The sequence below is a fragment of the Sinohyriopsis cumingii genome, chromosome 1, assembly GCF_028554795.1.
Source record: "Sinohyriopsis cumingii isolate HCF-2022 chromosome 1, ASM2855479v2, whole genome shotgun sequence".
NCBI lineage: Eukaryota > Metazoa > Mollusca > Bivalvia > Unionida > Unionidae > Sinohyriopsis > Sinohyriopsis cumingii.
Genome location: NC_142961.1, coordinates 34,724,472 through 34,743,263, shown reverse-complemented (window position 1 = coordinate 34,743,263; position 18,792 = coordinate 34,724,472). Strand labels below are relative to the sequence as shown.

At 34.2% G+C, this 18,792-nt stretch overlaps 1 protein-coding gene across 1 annotated transcript; it reads right to left on the bottom strand.

Moving 5' to 3' along the window:
- Positions 1-1,425: 1,425 nt before the first annotated feature.
- On the bottom strand, positions 1,426-17,390 carry LOC149806684 (deoxyhypusine hydroxylase-like). Its single transcript, XM_089956523.1, has 4 exons — positions 17,021-17,390; positions 10,271-10,347; positions 2,728-2,974; positions 1,426-1,839 (listed from the first exon to the last, which is right to left on the bottom strand). The coding sequence occupies exons 1-4, from the start codon at positions 17,301-17,303 to the stop codon at positions 1,505-1,507; spliced, it is 942 nt and encodes a 313-aa protein (XP_089812649.1). The 5' UTR covers positions 17,304-17,390; the 3' UTR covers positions 1,426-1,504.
- Between the last annotated feature and the right edge of the window lie 1,402 nt (positions 17,391-18,792).

Sequence of the window (18,792 nt, the reverse complement as noted above, 5' to 3'; positions counted from 1 at the left end):
CATGGTTTCTGCATTGATTTCCAAAAGATTTCCTGTTAACCTAATGCCTAGTTGTGTTAGAAACATCGTTTCTCATTGGCTATTTCGTTTGCTTAACAGACCCATCATTTTTGTATTGAGACCACTCTTTATTCAAAATGCCCATCTCATCCTACTTTTTGCAAAGGTTCACCTGTCTGTGTGCAGTTCAGACCAGTCTGCCTTAGATCTGAGGCCTAAAGTTCTAAAACCCAGACACAAAATCGGATTCCGACCATGGGAGAATTTTGGGTGGAAAAATATCAGGTCCAAAAAATTAGGTTTTTCCCTCTTCATTTTGTACAGCAACTAGAATGTTCAGTATTTTTGGTATCATTGTAGAGCTACATCTGTCTACCTTTATATAATACCACCCACGTTAGTGTATCATACATGACCTTGGCGCTACAGAGCTCGGCAGTAGGCTACTATCTCCTGATGTGTAAACGTGGCACCAAGGGTTAAGTTAAAATCATTTTCACACAGCCTATAATGGGCGTGAATCTGCCATAGAATGGAACACTGTGTTATGTAATTCATATAATCATCTCTGAATCGGTTTTTCATCTTTATTTAATCCATCTGTGAAATTATTTGAGAAATATTCATGCTCTAACATGCATTGACTTGAATACATCTGACTGACTTTTAGCACCAAATATCCTACAGACTGGTTCTGTACCAAATATGAATTAGAACAAAGAATCTGCAAGGAAAGATTAAAAATTGGAAAATCAGTCTGTTCTCTCCTAATCAAGCCATACAGCTGATATAAATAGAATCCAAGGTCAAAAGTTTGAAAGTAGAAACCAGCATGTTTCTTGGAAATAGTGCATGCCGCTATAAATAGAGCATTATTCCATCAGGAAAGTGCATGCAAGTCTATGGACAAGCATACTCTAATATTGTAGTTACGTAGAAGCCATCTTTTCTGTGGGATTAACGGGATGTTAATAAAAATGAGAAAACAAATCATTGATCCTTTTGGAAGGGAGATATACAGAAATAACATATTCCATATATGTTTACGCGTAAGGCATAATTTAGTTTTAAAAAAAGCGTAATGATTGGCATGTGTGTATAGGCCCAATAGGCACTGTCAGAAGAAAAAAAAAAGTTCAATAAAAATGTCATGTCTTCTTTAATTTCTTTTCAATACACCACTTCCATAACTGGCAAGTGACCAAAAATTTGTTAGAAATGAAAAACACCTACTCATCATCGGAAAACTGGATAGGGTGCAGAAAATGGCCATTATTCAATATAATCCTTTCTATCATTCTGAAATCTAGATTTCTAAGTGTTTGGAGTTTTAGAGGTATCAATGTAGATTTTCTTCTATGTGCAAATATATATATATGATTCTTAAGAAAAACATGATTCTTAAGAAAAACAAGTAATATATCAAACCTGTTTACTATCTTTATATCTCTGACAGTTTAAAACATAATCACTGAACATTTCAATAAGTTTACAATTTATGATATCAAGATGTTGTCATCAAATTCTCCCCTTGTTTTAGCTTTGCAAGTGTGTCGGCATATTGAAAATTTTCACCATTTTCAAATTCACACATGTCCAAAGCTACAACACAACTTTCCTTGACAACCCTCTCATTGTCAATTAGGTAGTTCTCTAGTATCCTTATACATTCCTCTGTAGCAATAGATCCTAGTGCTTCTGCACACTCGTGTCGTACCATTGGATTCTCGTGTTTATCTTCTAAATTTTCTGTCAGCTGCTTGATGCAGGCATCACTTTGGATCTGGCCCAAAACATAGGCAATTTCATGTCGAAACAAAGCACTGTTGCATTTCAAACCTAGAATTAAAAACAAAATTTTATTTAACATGGTTTCCTAATATGTATCTTTAAAAAAGAAGTGTTACATAGAAGAATTGCAGCCACACTGGAGGAAAAAAATTTGATGCAATATTTTTCAAAATACAGTAAATTGAGAAGTATCATAATTGAAACATTCATTCATCATTTCTGAACCATTAATCAGAATGAATCCTGTTTCATGACATCTGGTCAATGCAGGGCCCTACTAAAACAAAATGAGTTTTTTTTTAAAACTCAGGGAAGTAATAAATGTATCTCCAAATGATCAAAACGTTACTGGATATCTTGTCAATATGAAGCTTCACCAACTCTGACTGAAATTAAATAATAATAAATAAAACAAAAGTACATGTGTTGGACAATTAGGGTGTAGTAAACTCAAACAATAAAGATAATGCAAAAATGCTGACATCTAAAATTCCCTGGTCTCATCAACGTAAAACCACAAAACAAGTTATGTTATTTACTGTGGAAGTAACTGAGTAAACTGTCTTGCCCAAAGACACACCACAGTAGCTTATTTCGACTTATCTGATGGTAGAATTTGAACCCCCAATGTTTTGGTATTGAGTCCAGCAAGCTAACCACTGAACCACCACAGTGAATCTTGTCGCCATTAGTTGGCTCTTACAAATTACAGGAGGACACATCAGACCTATTCTACATACCAAACCCACCTGGAACAGCAATAAACTAAACTCAACAACTTACAAGTGTAAATAAGCAAAACTTAAAATGTGAAATGGATTGATGGATGGACAAATGGACAGATAAAGATACACGACCTCACCAAATTTATGGTGGTGCATAAAAAATCAGTGACACTGCTAATTATCTGTAGATTTAAGTGACCAAAAATATTACCTTCTGCCAAGGCCAGGACTGCTTCACGAGAACCGATATTTCTTAAAGAGAAAAGAGCACGGTATCTCTGGAACATGGGTAGAAATTCATCCAGGAGATCTCTCTGCAACTTCCCAACGTCTTTTACCTTGCTGGGAGGGGCAGGGTCCACTGACATGTAGGGATTTTGAGACAACTCTTCCTTGCTTTCGTCTTGACTTTGCAGCCACTTAATTCGATTGATAGCCAGTTCACATGTTTCTGCCACCTGTAAATGTTATTTAACTTTTGTTATTGCGGTCTGTATTTTTTACTGTGCCATCTACACTGCTAAACCTCATCATTTTTCCATCGCACTGCTCAGGTCTAACACCAATACCCAATAACTGTATCTACATTATATGTTTGCTACACAGGACTGAAAAAATCTCAAAGCACAACAAATGTGATAATTGAAGTTCTTGGTAGAGCTAGTGAAAGCTTTTAAAGGGACCATCAGTTTCCATCAATGTAGAGAAAGCAGACAACTATAAATACCTTAGTATGAATCACGGCTTGCATGTAAAATAATCTTTCCAAGATAAATCAGTCACTTTCATAACTAAACTGTTTCTGTAATATTCCAGAATTTTGTATGCAGGCAGTACAGTTATTAGTCTTTCAAAACGTATGTTGCTTTGATGAAATAAGGAAAGAACAGCAAATTAAATCCAATTTACTGTATTTTCTAATGGAAATAATTTGAATCTCTCTTTCCTGCATCATTTAGAGATCAATTATTCAAAACATCGATTCTTTAGTTCATAATTTAAATTCTTGATTCTGCATTACAAATTCATCTGTATCTTAGACAGTCAAAACAAATGCAGATTTCCACAGAGGGCAAAATAGCCCACCCAAAGTTCATGACAAACCTTTCCATTATTTTAAGCCTTTAAGAAAAAATTTAATATGCATATCCAAATGTTTTGAAATTTTTCTATCAATATATCTAAATATGTATTTATTTCATAAACATGTTCAACAACATCATTTAAAACAAGTTATCAGCAAATCTACTGCCACAATACACCTGCCAATGTGCATAGAACAGTTCCTGCCAATGTACATGTATATAGAACAGTTCCTAGCAACAATACACCTAGCAACGTGTATAGAACAGTTCCTAGACACAATACACCTGACAACATGTACAGAACAGTCTAGCACTGGGGCATCATGCCGTAGACATGTAGCATCATGTACCACACAGTCACATTATCCTGACACCAGGCCGACCAGTCCTAACAATATTCTTAATGCTGAGCGCCAAGCAAAGCAGCTGCTAGTACCATTTTTTCTAAGTCTTTATTATGACTCGGCCAGGGTTCGTCCTCGCCAACCCCCACTTCTGAGGTGGATGTTCTAACCAATTAGGCAACCAGAGAGGTTACTCCATTTGTATGGGAAAATATTAACAAGTTTGTCCAAGTATGAACGCACAACCATGACAGTGCAGTATGACTAAAAACGAGTTCATATTTTCCCAATACAAATGTAGCAACCTTTATATTATGTACTCATTTTGTTTTCCTACCTAAGGTTTAATAAAGGAATACACCACCAGAAACAAAGTAATTGAATTTATGCTGTATTTAAAAATAAAAACACAACCGTAGATTCATCAATACACAGTAACATTAATGTGCACATAACACTGCTCAGTGATCTTTGAACTTCAATCACACTCAACATTAGTTTTAAAACATGTTTGTTTTCATCTGCTTAAAACTGAAATTAAGAGTCATATTTGGAATGAATGCACATTGATATAACTTTTCCAATTGGTCAGGAATGGATGGATTTTGTTTTTATGTTTGATCCAAATCAATTCTGCTTTTCTGCTGATTATGGACTGGATTTATTGGGTCAATTCAGTTAAGTAAGAAGAATGTGATTTCAATTGGAAATGTAGTTGATATTACAATAAAATTTCAGTGCATCAGGTTTTCCATGACATAGGTCATGTCGTTCAGATTTGCAGAACTAAGAAAGTAAATTCAAGATGCATAAATGCAAGTAATTTTACTACCATTCTTATTACCAGCAAAAGAAGACATGTTTATGCCCTGTCACATGCATGCTCGCTGTTGGAGGGACCCCAGCTATGACCTGTATCATACAGTGTATGTCTTCTACTGCTAGCCTAACGTTGTACCAAAACAGTTAAATGGGGAAAATTACAAAGCAGCTGTTGTGCAACAGTCTGTTTAGTCTTTAATCTCAACTTTCATAGATTTCTCATTTTTGTCAATGCAGTCATCATCTAAGGTCATTCCGAATGCCATCACAATCTAATCATCTTACTGGGGAAAAGAAATCTATCATCCGCAGTTTCATATCTGTCTCTCGAGTAAAACGTTCTACCCTTATAAATGCAGCCACTGTGTCAAGATTCTATCATATGGCTGGTAGCACGATTACAAAAACTGATATGACTACAGATTTTCTTAAATAACAGATGCTAATGAAACAGAGGTGGATCTTATCTCAGTAAGTGAAAAAAATTGTTTAATATTTTCATTGAGGCTATTGCAGTCCTAAGAAGGTTCTCTGTGTCAGGAAAAATATACTGGCATCCTTACAATTTAGAGGGTACTGGTCTAATTCTAAGCTGGAAATATCAAGGGATAAATTTATTTCTGAATGATCCATAGTTATATATACAGCTGACATTTACAACAATGTTATGATAGAGTTTGGGGCTTCACACATCTGCTGAGTTCTTCTCTTTTCAATGTTTACAACTGGACATAATTGTCAAGATCAGAACAGGGTCAGCATAGGCTAAAAATAGATTTTGTACATTAACACACACACACTCAAAAGCATAAACCGACAAATTAACCTTGAAAAAATTAGGGTACCAGACAAAGACCAAAAAATCACATGACAACAGATTTATCATTTCCTTTACGAAAAAAGCATTTCGTCCACTCGACAAAAGTTTCAGCTGCATAATTAAGTTGCATATAGTTAGCAACATCCGAATAAATCTTTACCAAGCATTAACATGTCATCACATAAACAGAGACATTTTCGAAGAAAGTGGTTATTCTACTCGACGACATTGGGTGAGGTAGTGAGAGGGAACTTGCCAAGCAATTTTATGTAGAAAGGACTTGAATAAAACAATCTTATGTTGAAAATACTTGAATAAACAATGTCCTAACCGATAAGGAGGTTATTCAGCAGCAGTGGGAAAATGGAGTAAATGGAAAAAGAATTATGTATGTACCAAGATTTAAATGACGTTTTTGCAATGTGCATGACAACAATACCCGTTCGCATATCACGCTTATACCAAGAATAAGAACTATTAATGTATATTCAGTTGAAATAAGGCTATTATTAGAACAAGAAGAACCTTTTATTTTATTATTAGAACAAGAAGAACCTTTTAATAATTAATGTTACTTTTAAACAAAGATAATCCTTTGAAGTGTGTAGCTTTCTTACTACGTACATTACATATACTTCTCACAAAAAATTTAGTTCTCCTCTAGAAAGGCCACCCGTTTTATAAGACCACTTTCCAGGTGCAGAATGGGTAGCCGTATAAGAGGGGGACCACTGTAAATGCATACATGTTCAGGTGAATTGGGGAAAAAGCCAGGCTGAATATAGGTGCAATTAGAAAATATCACTAAAAGGAATTTATTCATTTTCATTAAAGAATCATTTAGAAAATTAGGATATATAATGATAGACTGGCACATCTGTATTAAATTTAAAATAAAAACAGGCCCTGTCATTTTATTTGCACCACTTTTGGCACAACTAATTTCTTTTTTCATGAGACATGGTGTCTACTTTGTGCAAATTCTGCAAGGGCGCATCCTAGCTGAAACACTTGTATGCAAGGCATACTACATACACCCCTGTGTATACGGTAGATAAACAACAGAAAACCCATTTTACCTGTCTTTTTCCTTTTGTTTCTCAATGCGACCTTTAACAATCAAGAATTGTCTGAAACTCACTTATCCACAATGGTCCATATCTGTGAAACCAAGCTCTTTATTTTATGAAGTATTCATTTCGCTTAGTTGCCTTACTGTCTTTTATCACAGTTATGAATAAGTCGGTTAATTTAAGGTAGTTGAATTTTGTTACATACACAATAACATTTATAACAGTGTTCTATTGATTAAATGAAGTGAGTTTACCCGACAAATGACCAAGGCCACTAGAATTTAAGTATGTAGGATTTGCATGCCCTTTAAATTTTCTTATATTCCACCTCCTTTTTTTGATACAGAAGACATAATTAATATGATAATACAGTGGAACCCCGCTATAACGCGATGATCGGGGTCCATAAAATCGGATCGCGTTAAAAGCGGGGTCGCGTTAATGCGGGGTTTCACAATATTTAACTTTTTTCCGAGAACATATACGTGTATACATGTACAATGATCAAAAGTCGGCTTATCATCAGATGAATATTAACTGGAATGCATTAATTAAGATATATTCAAAATAATCGATGGCCAATATATGGCTAATATATTTATCGGTTATTACTGTGCATTAAAAACATTTACTAATTTTTATTTGTTTGAACGATAATACAGATTGACAGATTGACCGATAATACCAGACTATCGCTATATCATGAAAAGTGTATCAACACCGTATGCTACCGTGCCGTCGTGGCATGCAGTTCATCCATAATGGATGTAATTTAATTGAAAATCGTACAGATTTAAAATATTCAATAATTTTGTAATAGTCTGAATTCGTCGTGTAAAATATAGGATGAACAAAATATTGAAACCATTTACTTGCCGTCTGATATCGTACGGTCATTGCATGCAGCTATTCCCGGGTCTACATACGGTGTCTGTACAAATTTCATACCACTAAAATTTCATCATATGCGACAACTGCAAGAATAATTAACAATCAACGCATGATTTCAGCGTGCAAATAACTTTTATTTCAGATTTTGTGAACATCAAAAGAAACATGTGAAAACTGCTAAATTAATCGTTGCGCAAAGTGCAAAGTCAGTGTGGTTCCAAATTTAAATTTCGTCATTTCTTGAAAAATATATCCAATGACGTTTGCTTCTTTGCCGCGAACTTACTCGCCTTAAATTTGGAATCATCTCCATTGATATGGCGATCAAATTTCTCTGCTTGGGCTTTCAGAATTGGGCCAAAAATTGGAACACCTTCTGAGCGAGCTTGTACAAACCATTGGTACAAAGCTGAATCTAGGACATTGTCATTAGCTAACTTAACCCTTTTACGCTGTAAACCAGTTTCCTCTTCAAGAATGTTGGGTAGACTACGGAGCTTTCCTTCATCTGTTTTCCACCCTCGCAAAGTGGACTCGCTGATTCCTAGATCTCTGGCAAGCTGAGTTTGTTGTTTGCCCTTCTTTAGTTGATCTAGGGCATACAGTTTCTCTTTAGCAGAAAACGACGTGCGTTTTTGAACTTGCTTTTCCATAACAGTAAAATATTTTTTTATATAAGCAAACAACGTACACAGATAAAGCTCGATAACTAAGTAATGAAGGCCTGCAATGGTTACGAATCATTGATTGCTGTGATTGCAGTTAAATAAGAAGCCCATGTCGGCTATTGTTTGAGCAACGACTGTATACAGATTTCATGGAAGACAATCACAAAGACGATTTACTGGCTTTACTCATGGATCCGTAATAAGTATCACTTCCGATAATGTTTACTTCGGCTTAACAATTCAAAAACCTAATGAAACCAGTTTTCTCTTCTAGAGTAGAATACGGAGCTTCACCACAACCTGTTCAAATTGATAAATTTCAGAAGCCAAGCGTTGTACACACTATTTCTCGTACGTTATATATATCGTATTATTTTAGAATTCATACACGATCACTTCTCCAAAATCACTTAAAGTACCTGGATAAATTGTTAAGTTCCGATCGTTTATTATTAAAAGTCATACGCGAATTCTTCCACCAAATTATAATAAACGTTTTACACACTATTTCTCGTACGTTAAACAAATATTTTCACGGTCCGATAAAAATACACGTAAATGAATTTCAAATTTCAGGAACCATGCCACGATCATATTATTTTAAAAGTCACAACTAATCTTATGCCCAAAATGAAGTTAATTTCTTGTTTTGTTTTTTTTACTTTTCTCCAAAATTTTTTTCTCCATGTGTGAATGAATATACGAAATTTCGGGAGCCATGCTATGACCGCGTTATATCCGAATTCGCGTTATGGCGGGGCGCGTTATGGCGGGGTTTCACTGTACAAAGGAGGCCAGCTTTTATTTCAGTGCAACAATACAACCAACAATTCCGCAAGTCAGGTATCAAAACACAGTCAGCACTTTATTAGGTTCTCCAAGAAATGCATGCAGACATATTTGTGACAGTAGACTGACACATTTTATGTTTAAATACACATTGCATTTATGATTACACTTAAGAGAAACTAACAGATAGAATTGATTGCACTTAAGAGAAACTAATAGATAGAATTAAAACACAAATTTCACTTAACAGAAATTATTTAATTGGCATTTAAATATTAATAATGCCTGCACAAGGTGTAAGTGACGTTTTCATTGATTTAAATTTCCTTGAATATCTTTAATTACGGTGTACTTAGAATGTCATTTGGAATGAAAATGTAACCAATTATATGACTTCTTATTAAATGCTGATAATTTCAAAGTGCTGTTTAAAATTTTCATGTCCTATCTACCATTTTTGATCGTAAAACGAGTGATATATCAACGTTTGTTTACCAATTTTGATTGCAATTTTATTCAAGTTCAAGAATTTGGCATCAATTTTTTGGTATTTTCTGGTCAAAAAATGGGATCACACCTGCCCCGCATTATAAGCGGGTTCGTTGAGTTCTCAGGATATGCATTATCGAGGGAGTGGTGTATTTTGTAATGAACAATAATATGAATAAAAAGTGAGTTCACAGGCCTCAAATTATGCAAGGATAGGGAACATTTAAGAAAATATCAACCCAAGCTAGAAAAGCATACAACCAAATTAGAACAGTAATGCCCTGTCATGGGTGAAAACAGAACAATAAAATGCAAAGCCATACACCACAAGTACAGAAAAAAACTCAAATCGGGGTATAATCCAAACGTTTACAAAGACAATGCAAAGAAGCATAATAATTTTGTTTGTTAACCCATGAAGCAAAGGCAAATCTACATTGACATAAACAATGTTGACATTACAGCCATGCAAATGGAGAAAAGAATGATGGGCAGTGTGCATGGGCAACTTCTCTATGGGCAATCCAGTCTTGTGGAATCTTCTGGTTCAACCTAACAGGTGGACAATTTCTTATCATACAGTCAGGATTTTTTCCCCCTGGAAAAATACCAACAATGCAATAGCAACGGATTTAGTATTACTGATATTAAAATGGATTCTTACTGCAAAGACATCAGAGTTTTGAAGCACTTCCCCAAAATTCTATTATATTCTGGAAAATATGATTAATATGATTGTTCCAGATCTCTGAAATGTTCAGAAAATTTGTCACCTCAGGAACAGGATCTTTAGAATACTTCTCCAACACGTCCATCACACTGTTAGAACCTATCGCACCCAGTGCTTCCCCTGTAGAGAGAATAAAATAAAATATCAAATAAATACAAAATAAAACATCAAATAAAATACAAAATAAAACGATGTCGAAAACAAGTTATACAGTGAATACAAGGTCCATAAAAAGTGCTCATCATCATTTCCAGAGCTTGCTCTAGAGACAGTCCTTTCTTGTGGGACCTCTAAGTCCATGATTCATTTGTTTCTTTACAAATGTGATCAACCATTTTCTATATACTTGATCATAAGGAGATATGTGAACCTGGGCTATCATTTTCAAAATGCTACAGATGAATATATTTAAGGTTGCCTGTGTTCGCAGCTTATGTTTGTGATTTTTTCTGGTCATTTCTTGATATGTTTTATAGTGTAATAATACCCAGCTAAAATACAACCCATACCTGCCATAACACATCACATGAAAAACTTAATTCTGGTCTTTCCAAACCCCCCAACATGGCACTGTTTCAAAAAACACAATTTTCAGTAATCTTAACCCAAAAGTTAATTCAAAAACAAAAACCCCTGTATTTCTTGACCACCACAAGTAAAGTAAAATAGCATCTTCATTCCCACCAAAGAAACTAACACAAAAAACACCTAACATTACAATATACCATATACATGTATAAGTATATATAAATATGAATTACTATCATATGTCACAAGCATTGACCAAAGAACCCCAAAAATCAAATTCAAAATAAATATGTTAATTAGTAAACAGTGCTAGATGTCTTAAGAGTTGGCCTTAAGTATTAAGGTGTGTTATGTGTATAACGTGGGATCTATAGAAAAGTTGAATTACTCATGGTACACACACAATACCAAAAGAGAGTACAGATTTGAACTGTTGTGAAGATGCATTCACACAATCTTTAGGTATTGATACTCCAGCCAAATATAATTTTCACTTTTTTTTTCTTCCTTCATTTTTCTTAGCATTAGTGTAATTTTCATTACAAGTCCATTTCCCCAGAAAAGAACAGATTTTGCCAACTCATTTTTACAGCATACTTTTCTCTAATGATACTGCAGTGCCCCATAGAAACCACATGTACTTATTGGTAACAGTTATTATTATTATGAAATATTGATGATTTGACTATTGTCTAAATCAAACTCTTGAGAAAGCCTTGATTGTTTTCATACTTTCACTTTGGTGTCATCATCAGTTTAAGGTAAAAATCATTACAACAAAATAAGCTATCGTTTATTTGCCAATCAATTGCAGGTGCTTACATACACACTCAATTTAACATGGTTTCTTTGAATTACATCAGAATAAAGTTTCATGCCAGGAGAAAAAGAGAATACAAGATTTCCATTCCCACCAAAGAAAACTTAAACAAGTCAATACCTGGCATTACTGTACCATATAAACAGACATTAATTATTATCATAAAATTAAAAGAAAGAATGAAAAAACATACCACTCATCATTTGTGTCCACAAAAAACTAATTCAGAATAAATGTTATTTTGTAAACAATGTTAAATATCTTACCAGTTTACAGTAAGGAAATAAGGTGGGATATAAAATGTGAAAATAATAGTTGCCACACATATGGTAGCTTGAGACTTCATATTTGAATGTTAAATTGAATTCACACACTTTAGGCACTCCTGGTTACAAATAATGCATCCTTTATTTGCCAATAAATTGCAAGTGCTTACATACACTGTAGAACATGATTTCTTCAAATTATGTCAGGGGACCAGTTCTTTTGACAAGGTAATTGCAATGATATGGATTAACAGTTAATTAGTCACACTAGCATTAAAAAGTCTTTAGGCTTCTTCTCTGTTTACTAAAGTCTAGCCTATTCTGCTGATTGGCCACAGCTGACCAAAATATGACAAGGGGAAGTGTCCTGGGGGAAAATGAGGCATGTCATGGGGACACTTACAGTCCATTCAGACTGTCATGCATATTTACCCCCAGAAGCCCTGATTCCTGAGAGCCCTGTATCCAATGTAAAAAACAAAATAGATTCACATTACTTTCCAAAAAAGTTATATAATGATTGTGTGTGAGAGTGTGTGTGTGTGTGTGTATGCAGTATATTTATTATGAGGGTGTGGAGGTATATTCTTATGTGTGTGTGTCTATGAATGCATGAGAATGAGTCAACACAATTATGAGCAATGTGAAGCATCAATGAGTTTAGCCCACTAAGAAGACTTTTTCAATATGTGACCAATATTTTTTACTTTATGACATTATCAGTAATACAAATGGGTCATTAAATTATCTCCACCTTATTATGGTGATTCAATAACTATTTTTATTTATTTATTAAGTTTTGTATGACTAAACATGGATATATTCTATAGAAATAAGTTTTATAAATACATATGAGAAAGTCCAAAATTTGTATTAGATTTCAAGAACTTGAATATGGGATAGGGCAATGGGTACAAGTATTCCTCAGATTCCTAACAGATATGACCTACGGGTACTATAGCTTTCATTCTTTGTTCCTAATTTCCTAACAGATATGACCTACGGGTACTATAGCTTTCATTCTTTGTTCCTAATTACCTAACAGATATGACCAATGGGTTCTTTAGCTTTCATTCTTTGTTCCTAATTTCGTAACAGATATGACCTACGGGTACTATAGCTTTCATTCTTTGTTCCTAATTTCCTAACAGATATGACCTACGGGTACTATAGCTTTCATTCTTTGTTCCTAATTTCCTAACAGATATGACCTATGGGTACTATAGCTTTCATTCTTTGTTCCTAATTTCCTAACAGATATGACCTACGGGTACTATAACTTTCATTCTTTGTTCCTAATTTCCTAACAGATATGACCAACAGGTACTATAGCTTTCATTCTTTGTTCCTAATTTCCTAACAGATATGACCTACGGGTACTATAGCTTTCATTCTTTGTTCCTAATTTCCTAACAGATATGACCTACGGGTACTATAGCTTAACTTTCATTCTTTGTTCCTAATTTAAACTTTATCTTTGATCAGGCTTCACTGCACAATCATGAGCTCGAGATTTCAATAACTGTCATGAAATTATGTGGGATCATGTTTTTATGAAAACTGATAAAACAACACATTTTTGGAGTTCATACACCCACTCATTTCAGCTGGAGAAGTAGAATAAGAAACAGTTGTGACTGATTGTTACCATTTTTGGATGCATTTCCATTTAAAAACATCTTGGTTTATGTGCAAAAGCTTGTAGCCCAAAGTAATATATTTGTGGGTATATATATATATATATATATATATATATATATATATATATATATATATATATATATATATATATATATATATCAGAGGTCTCGCTAGGATTTTAAAACTAGGAGTCCAGGACTCCCATTTTGGTAAAAATTGGAGTCTCACCATCAAAAGTTGCAGTCCCTTCTTTCCTAAAGAAACAACACAGATGTGAGTGCATCTATTTTTAGATGGAGAGGCTTACGTAATGTAATCACTCACTTTAATATAGCTTCATTACAACAGTCCATTCACAGGATTGCAAATTTATGGTTTATTTATTTGTCTACGTCCTTGTAGTAATTTTAGGCAATGGTTAAATAGTATCTGATTTGCTGTTTTTTCCCCCCGTATTTTCGCAAATATGCATCAAGTCAGAAAACAGCTTAGACCTTAAAGCGCATCTTGTGAATTCCACAACACAGCATTGTCCCATACGTTTCTGACATACATAATCTGCATTTTAAAGTTAAATCTTTAATAAGATAATAGCTTGGCTTTGCTTTCAATGATTTGTATATTTTTCTTAAAATATTTGCCTGATGATTTACGAAAACAGACAATCTAATAAACTGGTACATCCCAGACTTAGCTAAGTCCGCCATTATTTCCCGTTAGGCCTACTGGTTCACTTACAGTTTCAAACTAATTTTATGACGACATAGTGTACAAGAGGCAGTTAATATATATCCAGATCACCGATTCTGATCTTAAAACACATGTATGTATGTTTTATCATCAAAAAATATCATGCAGGAAATTTATAGTTGCTACCTTACTTGGAAAAGGGTTAATGATCAATCAGCTATCAAAACATATGCTTATGAATGGGCAAGAGTTTGTTTGTAATTGATATCAAAACTAGGCCTAGCTACTGGTGTATCGATGAATACATTTCGCTACAACACTATAACTAACCAGGTTAAGGCAAGGGAGTTTTAAAAAAAAGTAAGGTCAGTCAATGTACCTCTTAAATAGCTCTTGTTCGTCCATCAGAGTGATACTAAATTTTGTCAATCCAAGTAAGGACTTATTCCAAACACTAAGCTAGGCATCACACACTTTCTTACACTTAGATACTGTCCTATCCGAACTATCAATCCTAGCAGCTTTAGCACTCTTCTGAATCTCGTTACAATCTTCGTAAGTTTGCCGTTTAACCCCAAAATACTTATCCAAATTTATGAATGGCATTTTGTCTAAGTCTCAACATGTCTTGATTCTCGTGCACTACTTTTTCAGATACATTCAGAAATGAACACAATAACGAAAGCTAAAGTTGTTTATTTGATGCACTTTTATAAATGACCACATGTACATCTCTGGGTCTTTCTGACTCTGAATTTAATCACTGTAAATATCAGTACATTTTCCCACACATCCACCACTTAAGCCTTTGAACTTGCCGCCCTGCTATTGCATCATGTTCTTGTGATGTACTCTTATAATGGCAACATGTATGTACATCAAGGGGTCTTTCAGTCACTGAATCCTGTCATGTAAATGTCACAGCTAATTGATCAACACATTTTCCCACAAAGCAGGTGGCTGAAGCAAGACTAGCAAGTCTTTAATTTTGCCGCTCATCTATTACATGCATAAGGAGGGCTCCTGCTTCAGTGATTTTCTGCATCCTGGATAAAAAATTGGCGTCCAAATACGTGTAATTAAGCGTTTCCGACATCTCTGTAAATATATGTTCTTTTTTGCTCTTTATTACAATGACTTTAATTTCCAGTTTAAATCAGACAATTACTGGAAATGACTGATAAACAGATGCCATGTAGATATCATGTTTTGCAAGGGATTTACTCTGTATGGTGGCATATGCAACACTAATGTTTGGAATTTGATGTGTTGATGCACAAAGTGTGGATCAACTTGAAACAAGTAAAGCAAGTATGTTAAATAAAACAAACCAGCAGCAAACTGATATAATTATATACAAGGTTTAAATAAATACATCTTGAATTCTTATTTTACAGCCAGCAAACCTGAAAACATTGTCTGTCCTCAAAACTGTAAAATTTAAATAATAGTTAAGATTAGCATCGTAATAATTCTGTCCAAAAAATTTAAGACTGGATTGTGATGTTTCTCTCGGAAATTTGCTCTTTGACTTCTTGTAGCTGGGCTTCTGTACTATAGTTCAGTATTTGACAATTCACATTTTTATTATTTCAATCAATTCTTAAAGACAAAATGCATAAGAAATAGTTTTATTTTCAAACAAAAGCATAAAACTAATAAATGTTTTAACAGATATTTAATGCCATAAGAGACAAAAGTTTTAATGTCAACACCTATCAATTGCAACAGCCATCAGAACTTATGGAAAACAAGAACATTAACATACTTCACATTTTGGCTGACATGCTACAATAGATTCTATGTCTTGCTTCTTGACTAATATTTTAATCATATGATCTGGCTCTTTTATGACATCATTTTACATTCTCAGACAACTGGTTAGCAGATTGTTTACAGTGATACTACTTTTAAGAAGATATCCATTTTCCTGTGACATCCCAAAACGTGTGCACTTCAATATCTACAATTTTGCCTTCCAAGCCACACAAACTGACACCTAACAACATTGTTCATCCCACATAATAATAAAAGTATATCTCATTTTGTGCGTAAGGATATCCTAAGACATCATATTCTGCTGTGCATGTCAACCACACAAGGCCAACTATGTGACTTTTCCCTTTTATTTGTTACATAAAACATTGAAATTTTAGCCATCTTTGAGATCTTTCATACAAATAAATCCTTCAATAAACAGATAAACAAATGGACACACAAATGAGGGGAAACATGTAATGATTTTTAGTTTTAAAAGGCTGAAATGAATAATTTGGTTATTGTTTAAGTTATAAAGCCAGTCATTAATATATGATTACATTTTTAAAAAAAATCATTTCAAGAATACTCAGTTTTGACAACTGACACAAAGTCCTATTCCCTTATGCACATGATTCATTTTAATGCACTGCAGAGGAAACATTATTTAATGGTACTAATTAAAACTGTTTTGGCACATGCATTTGCTTTAATGAAAAGTATTTGTACATACAAATTGTGGCATACATGCTATGAAATTTTAATTTTGTAACTTATATTGCATCCCGAAGTGCATTTTTAAATTAGTGAACTCGCCAGCAATACCAACATAGTCCATAAATCAAATGGAAATGCAGAACTAATAACATGTGCTTCTACAGTGTGTACAACTTCAAGATAAAAACATGTCAGAAAATACCGACAACTTTGAATACCGCGATACCATCACAGGGGCTCGTATCGTTGCTTAAAACTGACCTGTCATACATATACTATATTATTATAAAGTACATGTATGGGAGGTTAATTTTAAACAACGAGACGAGCCCCTGTTGATACCATTGCACTTACAAGGATATGATGCACTTACCTGCTTCATGGCGAACCATCGGTTCTTGATTAGTATCTTCCAAGACCTTTATGAGCAAAGGTATGGCGTACTCATCTTGCATTTGACCAAGGCAGTATGCCAGCTCATGCTTAAGTAGCGCCGACGAATCTGAAAAACAACTGGATATTATATCAATGGCTTGTTTGCCACCCAGATTTCGAAGAGTAAACAGAGCCCGAAATCTCTCTTTTAGTGGTTGAGTTTGATCTTTAAGAATATCTCCAATATATTTTATTTCATTTTCATGACAAATCGACTCCATAGTCCCTAAAGATAAATTAATTGTTATATTTCATAACATGTTAAACATGCAGTCCGGATATCCGGTAAGTGAGTGAAATAGCCTGGTACCCTCTCTTTTTATGATCCTCTGCGCACACGAGTGCTGATCTTCATAGTAGGACATGGTACCAGGTTGTGATTGAAAGCACTTAAAGGACTCACGGTACTAATTCAGAACACACGGTACTAATTCAACTCCAACAGTAAACATATGGAAACACCATCATACTGAAAATTCAATAACTTAAAATTTCTGGGTGCTGATGATGAGACCTATAATTCTCATGCACATCTAACCTTGGTACAAGCTTATGTGTGGAGAACACCATATGACCCACGGCATTTTGTTTACATACATGTGCATGAAATACATGTTATTGATTCTGCGCCAAATGAATTAGGTGCTACTTTCAGTATTGAGTAAGAATGCTAAAATTGCATCAGTAGAAATTTGTCTATATTTTTTAAAAATTACATATAGGATAAGCTCTCAAAAGATATTTTTATGAAAATTTTAATTTCCATTATTAACCAATTATGGCCCACCAAACCCGTAAATACTCTATTATTTCTTACCCATTTCTACACTGGTTCACAGTTCTTCCGTATAATTAGTACTGTGTGTCCTATAACCAGATTTAAATTTTTTAGAAAAAGTTGTATTTTCTTCCTTGATATTGGAGCATAATTGTAAGAAAGAAATTGGCCATGCTTGTGCATGGATAATAGTGCAATAGCATTTTATGTGATACCAATGTCTATAGTTAAATTGCATCCACATTACATGTTGCTGTGTTGTATTGTACTTATTAGTGGCTTATTCTTGTTATTAAAAAAATTGTTTTCTGCCTTTGTATCTTCATTTTATCTTTCTATGGCATGCATGCTACACAAAAGAAGCACAAGCATACTGACATCAGCAAGTATGACATCACAGGGTATCAAATTACATGACGCATTGTATTTTCATCTCTCATTGGCTATAAGACAAGTTTTAAATGTTTTAAATTTCAAAATTGCATTTCTTTTCTTGCTGACTCACAGAAATAAGATGTAGTGCATCCCATTTCACATCAATCAAACAAAACAAATAAGTGTGCCACATGACAGGTCAAAATGATAAGAGGCCATTGCCGTTTTGTGACTAAAACAAATACACACACCCATGAAGCATCAAGAGATGCTGACATTCCAAACTTATTTAAACTATCATCACATGTGATTCATCACCCCCAAATCTTAATAAAAAGGTATAAAAGACAAAGAAAAGTTCCATAAGCTTTATTATACTGAATAATTAACTAACATAGTGCTACTTTTTAGTATAAAACTATGGGGAAGGGTGAGGAAGCAAAGAATAGACAGAGTAATTTCATCAAACCTGGTAATGTTCCCCACAACAAGGGGGAAAATGTGTATCAACCCAAAAGACACATCAGCATGAGGTATGTTACATAAGAACAACAAGA